The 8552-nt window shown below is 35.9% G+C and overlaps 1 protein-coding gene and 1 long non-coding RNA gene across 5 annotated transcripts; one reads left to right on the forward strand and one right to left on the reverse strand.

The window, feature by feature from the left end:
* Positions 1-79: 79 nt before the first annotated feature.
* On the forward strand, positions 80-5416 carry LOC146883342 (uncharacterized). 4 transcript variants are annotated; one of them, XR_014985325.1, is made up of 4 exons: positions 80-450; positions 859-911; positions 2748-3857; positions 4772-5416. It is a non-coding gene; the product is annotated as an uncharacterized LOC146883342 (long non-coding RNA). The 4 variants fall into 4 exon arrangements; XR_014985326.1 differs by having other exon boundaries at positions 105-450; positions 3770-3857; XR_014985327.1 differs by lacking the exon at positions 859-911 and having other exon boundaries at positions 105-450; positions 3770-3857.
* A 793-nt stretch (positions 5417-6209) lies between these two features.
* Positions 6210-7139, reverse strand: LOC114165404 (uncharacterized). Its single transcript, XM_085667712.1, has 4 exons — positions 6999-7139; positions 6824-6925; positions 6688-6744; positions 6210-6600 (listed from the first exon to the last, which is right to left on the reverse strand). The coding sequence occupies exons 1-4, from the start codon at positions 7077-7079 to the stop codon at positions 6289-6291; spliced, it is 552 nt and encodes a 183-aa protein (XP_085523838.1). The 5' UTR covers positions 7080-7139; the 3' UTR covers positions 6210-6288.
* Between the last annotated feature and the right edge of the window lie 1413 nt (positions 7140-8552).

Raw genomic sequence — 8552 nt, forward strand, 5'->3', positions numbered from 1 at the left:
TTTGACAACCACACTTATAACCTAACATGAATTTTTGACAACCACACTTATAACCTAACATGGTAGCTGATTGGGTATTTTTTTTTCTTCAATTCTTTTGAATTTCCACGTTGACATTCTTTGAAAAAAAAGTGGGAGGTAGGAAGGTGAGAGCACGTTGTTGAATTGGAGAGCACCTTTTTTGTCGTCTTCAATCGCTGTTCTTCTTCTTCAACCAGTGTTCTTCTAAAAACCTTTTCTCTTCTTCATATCCATGTTCTTCTCCAAAGCCCATATTCGTGGCAACAATGTGGGTTATCCAATTGGACTCTGACGGTTCAGCCTCCATATCCATTGACGTGGAAATGAGGGATTTTTGATGTTGTTTGTAGTGGTGTGGTCTTTGTAGTTGCGAGAGTTTGTAGCTATCTTCTTTATGGTGGAATCTAATCAGGATCGCTTCTTCGAAAGGTGTGTGTTGCTAAGCTATATTTATTTTTGAGTATTGCTTGTGATGTCTTTTTTTTTTTCTTCTGCAAAATGCAAACATGAGGATGAGTTTTTGTTTGAAATTTGGTTGTGGAGGTCAGGGTTAAGTTTCTATCTTCTTATTTTGGTTGTTGTTGTTTCTGAAATGATTATGTTGACAATTTTTCTTGGATTAAGTCAATTAACTAAGTCAATGTGGGTTTGATTTTGTGTTGGTTTTTTTGTTTGTTTTTTGCCTTTTGTGGATTCTTGTCATATCACATTATGTCATTGAGTGTAGAAAACATGTTTTCGGATTCCACTGTGTTTTTGCTGTTTGCATGAAGTGTGCATACTTGAATTGATTACTATTCATTCTTATGGCTGGTAAACGTAAACACAATTCATCAGTGCAAAAGGTGGAGAAGCCAATCAGTAAAGTGAAACCATCAATGCAGAAGGAGGTGAGTGAAATGTTATGTTGTAGTCATGAATTTGTTTTCTTGTTTGATATATTGTAGAGTATTTTCAATTGGTATTTATGTGTTTGCACTTTAATATAGTTTTGTATTGAACATCGATGCCAACAAAGTACATAGTTGAAGTGAATGAAATATTGACACCTAGGCATTGTTCTAGAATTGAAGTGACACCTTTTACATGGTGCTTGAATATGTAAAAGGATTTGAACTTAATTGTCTACTCATAAGAAAGGTTCTTAGTCGATGGGTTCCAAATGGGGAATTCATTAAAATTTGGGTAGCACTTAGTCAAATTATCTGTTTTAAATGTGTCCATCTGTTTAGCCTTGAGTGAAGCAAGTGAAGAGGTTCTATTTGATAATGATGTTTATGATGAAGTTGGGTCATTGCTCCATAATAAGGACATCAAGACTAGAGACATCATTGAAAGGATAAAGATGTTGGTTAGTGAAGAGAAGCATGTTGATAGTGTTTGTCATCTTTATATGATGCTATGTTTTGCTGTACTTTCCCAGGACGTCTAACAGTAACAAACATGCCTTTTAGGTTATTAGATAACCTTGACAACTTGGAATAGTACAAATTGGCGAGTTTTGTACATAGTTTTTTAGTATCTTCTTTGAATAGGTCATCCAAGGTTTTAAGAGAAAACTTAAATGAACATACCATTTTTGTATATGGTTCAGTGGAAGTGCTTTAGGTAAATGCTTTTTATTTTTAATTTATTTGATTATGTTTTCCTTTTACGTTTATTAAGTATGGTTTTATGTTTGAAAGTTTGGGATAATTCACAACATGAGTTGCTGTAAGAATAACTTCTTCCGAAAGGTACTTGGAACATCGACAAATAACAAGAATGATCTTGTAGTTTCAACAAGATGACAATGTTTTCTTTTAGCAACACCATTTTGTTGAGGAGTGTCTGTGCAAGAGGTATGACGTATAGTTCCATTAGAAACAAGTAAAGTGGTAAAATCATTAAAAGTGTATTCACCCCCAAGTCACAACGAAAGATTTTTATAGTAGCAGAGTGTTGGGTCTTTACAAGATCATTAAAATTTTTGAAAATTGTGAGATAATAAGACTGACGTTTCATAAGATATATCCAAGTTAAACTAGTAGAATCATCAATAAAAGAGAAGTAATATCTAGAAACTCCTTTGGTGAATACAGGAGAAGACCTACACACATCATAATGCACAAGATCAAAAGGAGTAAGAGAAGAAATACTTTTATTAAAAGGTAAAGCAGAAAATTTTTCTAGTTTACAACCACTACAATCAGGAATATCACGACTGTCCAAAGTACCCAAGAATCTCGTAGATGCTAAAAAATTTAAACGAGATGCAAAAAAATGACCCAAACAAGAAGGCCACACATAAAAAGGTGAAAAAGAAGACAAATGAAACGAAGATAAATCCACACTAGAGGCTACAACTATAGACTCCTTGAACTACTTCAAGACATAGAGTCCACCTTGCCAACAACCTAGCCTGATCACCTTCTATGATGTGTGGTCCTGTACAAAACATTCAGATGGAGTGAAATACACATTATATCTAGAATCACAGATTTTCTCAACAGAAGCAAGATTTGTAACAAGACCAGGTATGTAGTAAACATTAGACAAAATGAAATTGAATCACCGTTATTAGTTACAATTGATATGGCTGAGTTAGGTGATAATAGTCTTCTTGCTTTGGGGCCACAAGAAGGTGGTTGTTGTCTTGAAGATTTTTAATAGTGCCATATAGACTATGTCTCATTGGGCTTAATTCAATTCCTAAATCTTTCAACTTTTATTTTGAAAATATGTAGGGTTTCACTCAGGTTCTTTTGATCGGAACATCTACACAAGCTAAAAGTTATACAGAGATAGATTGTAGTGTTGTCAAAGAAAAGGTAAATAAAGGTATAATCAAGCTCATGCTGAATCCTACATCTCTCCAAAATGCATACATCTTCACCTAACATTTTCCTCGTTGTCTTCAAAGGTCTTTGGAATGAAAAATATATATTCTCAGACTGATGGGCTAATAGGAGTGGGCAAAAACTCCAATTTTCTTGATCTGATCCACTTTTGCTCCGATCTAATCCATTTAAGATTCATTTTAATAAAAATCCAATCAATTTAAAATCTATTTTATTGCATTTGGATTTCAATCTGATATACATTTTATGGATTGAATATCCATTCTATAAATCCACATTTTTAAATGGGAAATGATATGCTGACCCCTTATTTTGACTCCATAAGTGACTCCATGACATGACATGCAGAGGTGAATTTAATTTTTTAAATTAAAATTAGTTTTTTTTAAACATTTTACTTGAGACGTGGCAAAAGCGGAGAGTGGGTTTGGGCTTGAATAATCGGGTCAGAATCCGTTTGTGGAGAGTGGGTTAGGGCGTGACTTAATTGAAAGGGTAGGAAATTAGGGTTTCGTGTGGAGAGTGGGAGCAAAAACGAGAGAAGGGAAAAGAAAGAAAGAAAGGGAAAACCCACTCAAAAGGAGAAAGGAAGAAAGGAGAAAGGAAGAAAGGAGAATACGTGTGTTGTAGTGAGTCGAAAAAGAAGAAGGGAGAAGACGAAGGGAGAAGACGTTCCTGCCAGATTTAGGGTTTTTCTTCGTCTCCATTGTTGGATTCAGCTTCGTAGTTCGTAGGTATGTTTTTTTGTTATCTGCGTTTCTCCACTACGGCAACAGGTTTGTGGTATTTTTTTCCAAAGTCGTCGTTGTGGGTTTTTTGGTTAAGGAACTGAGATTTTTTTTTGGTTTTCGCCGACATAGTGAAGTGACTTATTGTTTAAAGACAAATTTAACATCTATCTTGTACAGGTGAATGACCACAAGACTGTAATCCTCCACGAAGCTTGCGAAGTTAGGGTTTGTGGTGCTTTCAGTTATTCGATTCAGGCGGTGGTTGGTATGTTTGTGTTATTTTTCCTTTTCTGTGATTTTGGTGCTTTGAGAGATGCATGAATACTAGTTTTCTAACTAGGTTGATGAAATCTGTCTTATTTTATTGTGATGACCTGTTTGCTAACAAGTGATGACCTGTGCTGCATTTTGTGCAATAATGTGGTTTGACTAAATTTTTTGAATTCATACCAGTCAATAGTTAATTATGGGGTGATTATGTATGGGTAATATGCAGGTGATTAAGTATGGGTAATATGCATTCATATGTAGTTATCTCTTTTATGTGGTTTCAAACCCAAGTGGATTAAAGTTGTATGATTTATTGATGATGACTTGTGTGCATCCAAGTGATGAGTTGTGCTGCATTTTATGCAATCATGTGTGTTGACTCAATCTTTTTAACTTCCATACTATTTTATTCCACAACTGATTATTGGGGGAGTCTGTTTGGATAATGTGAGTTAATTTGTAAATATTCCTTAGATGTGGTTTCATTGGCAACTTGAGTACACTTGTTTGATGTATGACTGATGACCCATTTGCTCATAAGTGATGACCTGTGTTTTATTTTTTGGAACCATGTGGTATGAATCAATTTTTTCATATTTCATGTGATGGCACTGAATAGTTGATTATGGGGTGATTACGTATGGGTAATATGCATTCATCTGTAGTTATCTCTTTGATGTGGTTTCAAACCCAAGTGGATTAAAGTTGTATGATTTATTGATGATGACTTGTGTGCATCCAAGTGATGAGTTGTGCTGCATTTTTTGCAATCATGTGTGTTGACTCAATCTTTTTAATGTAATTAAAAGGAGTTTGACAAATAACACTGTAAGTTGGGTATTTTGTTGTTTGATTTTTTTCCTAAATGTGTCATCTGTATTGATTGAAGTTTGTTGTGAATTGTTTCAGGTTGTTGCAGATGTTGCTGCCTCTGTAGAAGAGCTGACCAATCCCTTCGTTAAAGAAGGGTTTGAGGTATACGGATGTCAAAGTAAGGGTACTAAAATAGTTGACTTAATTAAAGCTGTCGAACAACAAGAAAGTGTGCTAGGGGAATTGCAAAAAGAACTTGAAGACTTGAATGCAATGATGATTGAGAGGAAGAACCAGCGCCAGCACCAGCAGGGGAAAATGAATTTTTCTGACTTTGGTGAAGGAAGTGTTGGTCATTCGCAAACACCTAATTCGAACCACCCCACTGGCTGCATTGAATTTGGCAATTCTGGTGACGGGGTCATGTGGAAGAAGTTCATTTTCCAAATCAGGAAACACAAGAATGTGAACAAAGAAACATGTATGTCCGACGAAGGGAGGGTCCTCGGTTGCGTGTTAAGAGTATAGCAATAAGAACTCCTTTTGCAGCATTTAGTGGGAGGAAACGCAATAAGTAGTAGATTTATGTTGTAATTTGGATTTCTATTGGTCACTTTGGTTTTTTTTATGTTTAGACATTGTTGTCGTGATTGATGACAATTTCCTTGTTTGGCTTACTCATTGATTTGTGGAATACTGTGTGGTTTATGTGAAGTGATAGTTGGATGTTGATCATCTTAATTTTGACTGCGTGCAACTAAATTTTATAACAGGTGAACAGCGAATACATATGTGGTCTAAAATTTAGTAATCTTGGTTACCACGCAGATGACAAGTGATTAATTATGTGCAAGATGTTGTTCACAGGTCAACACTTAATATATGATTGATACACATTTAAAATGTTAGAGTGATTAAGTCCAATTTTTTGAACCAGGTCACTACTTAATTGTTCTTGAGTCATCATATAATTTGAATACAGATAACAAAAATATCATGTTGGAGTTGTGGATGAATTATGCCACACGTATTGTTGTTGTTTAATATATTTCATGAACGCAATAAAGGTGTCAAATTTCATTAAGTATGGAGTAGTTATTATCAATTATCACACGCCTACTTTGGTTCAGTTAACTTTCGTAGAATTTATGTTATCACACACCACGAATTTGGAAGGTGTGGAAAATGTTTATTGTAGGTCAGCACTTAATACTTCATTGTTAACCAATTATTATTGTCAGTGTTAGGCATGTATGTTATATTCCAGTTGTACCACAATTTTCCCACAGATTCATCATGGGCAGTAGCCTACATTAAATTTTACTCTATTTGTGTGATTGATTGTAAGTGAGTTTCATACTATAACCTTTTTCATGTATCAGAAATTATGAAGGTGTGCAAAATCTTTGTCGGTGGTCAACACTTATTTGTACATAGATGATCATATAATAAGTTAAACTGACAGTGAAATGGATATGACAGCGATAAAATAAGTTTAATATCATAGATGTAGTAGATCATTCCAATAGTGCCATGAAAATTAAAATCAACATCAGAAACACTCAAGTTAAAAATAAATAACCTAAAAATTGAAGACATTAAACACTCATGAGTTAGGTGAGTGATATATTATCCAGAACAGAAGATTGAACTTTGGAACTCTCCCCAACCTCAACACATGGAATAGTTGTGGATGGAGGAACCATCATCTGCAGTATGTCCTCCACATTAGCCGTGTTAGTAGGCTCCACGTTGGGATGCAAATTGGGTCCCAAATTTGTGTTGTCATTTGCGTTTGGACTGGAATTTTTACTAGGCTGGGCATCAGTTTCCACATTTTGTTTGACAACATAGTTAAGTCGCACCACAGGCATAGAAGTTTGAACTTTTTCTTCAGTTGGATGAGTGATGTCATACTTGAAAACCTACAAATGTCATGAATGGTTATATTTTGACTTAAAGGCACGGTATGAATTAAAAAAATCATATTTCTGTGAAAATGACTTATTTACCTTGACAATGTTCCTAAGTGTGATGTTGAGGTACCCAAAAGGTCTGAATATAGCAACCTATTGAATCAAAATTCATAAAGTTTAATGAGTAATTGTACAAGAAGAGGAAAAGTACATTATTTCATAGTTCACTTACTTCTTTCAACAATAATACAGATCCAACACCAATGTCACTACCAAACTCACGATCTGATAGAACTTTATTGTGTAGGCTTGCCTTGGCTGTATCAGTAGGGTCCTGACAGATTCATTTTACACATGAGCAATAACTAAATAATGGAGTGCACCAAAATCAGTAATTCAAAAATAACCTTAATAGTGATGAGCATGTCCCCCAGGCCGTTTGGTTTGCACTCTTTGACAACACAAGCAACAAAAGGCATTCTATTCATTGATTTCCTGTTTGATAGTGGAGTTATATTTTTAATGTCCCCGTCATCAACTAAACCTGGAAATTATGCGACATAAAGTAATGAAAATTTTATCCTATAAAGTTCAATATAGGATATGGAAATTATTACAAATCACATATTATTAACCAAATTCAGTCACCCCAAACACACGAATTGACTGCTATAGTATGAGTTCAAAGAATTGAGTCAAACCACATTGTTGCAACAAATGCTGCACAGGTCATCACTTACTTGCAAACAGGTCATCACACACAGTGCACAAAACTCATCACCAACAAATCACACATGTTTAACCCCACTTATTACAAATCACATATTATTAACCAAATTCAGTCACCCCAAACACACGAATTGACTGCTATAGTATGAGTTCAAAGAATTGACTCAAACCACATTGTTGCAACAAATGCTGCACAGGTCATCACTTACTTGCACACAAGTCATCACACACAGTGCACAAAACTCATCACCAACATATCAGACATGTTTAACCCCACTTATTACAAATCACATATTATTAACCAAATTCAGTCACCCCAAACACACCAAATTCAGTTACCGCGGGGGAGAAACGAAAGAAAGATCAAATTTTCGACCAAAAAACCATTCGCCATCTACATTACATACCTTGCCGGTGGGAAGAAAAACGACGACTGTGCGGAGATAATACGCTTTTTGACTGAGTACGCGGGAGAAGGAGAAAACACAAACGGTTGAACTCCTCCGCAGCAAACGCCCTCCAAATCCGCAAACCCTAACCCTTTCAAGGTTTAGCCGCCACACAGATTTTGCTATCTTCCTTCGCCACAACAACCACTCCAGAAACCGATGCCCTTGCCGGTGACACTACAACCTACAACTGCGACCACAATAAGGGGTGAAGTCAGAACCATACCAGTGAGCGCGGGGAGAAGGAAACAATGTTAAAATTTTTTACCAACAAACCCTGCGCCATCTACAATGCACACCCTGTGCGGAGACTGAGTGCGCGGGAGAAGGAGCAAATAGAAACGTTCAACCCACTCTCCAAAAACTGATGCTGACCCGAATACTCACGCCCTAACCCACTCTCCACAAACGGATTCTGACCCGATTATTCAAGCCCAAACCCACTCTCCGCTTTTGCCACGTCTCAAGTAAAATGTTTAAAAAAAATTAATTTTAATTTAAAAAATTAAATCCACCTCTGCATGCCATGTCATGGAGTCACTTATGGAGTCAAAATAAGGGGTCAGCATATCATTTCCCTTTTTAAATATGGATAATCCAAAAAAATCCAACCCAAATTTTCAATTTAAATTTTTAGTTGGGTTAGACTATAGGTTGAGATGGACTAAATTTAGCCGTATTTGGTTGAGTCGGCACAACCCAAATTTCGCCATATTTGAGCCGAGTATGACTTGACCAAAATTTAGCCGAGTCGACCATGACCAAAAGGTTGAGATGGATCTA

The sequence above is a fragment of the Vigna unguiculata genome, chromosome 10 (genome assembly GCF_037176805.1).
Source record: "Vigna unguiculata cultivar grain cowpea cultivar isolate G323 ecotype 2 chromosome 10, ASM3717680v1, whole genome shotgun sequence".
NCBI lineage: Eukaryota > Viridiplantae > Streptophyta > Magnoliopsida > Fabales > Fabaceae > Vigna > Vigna unguiculata.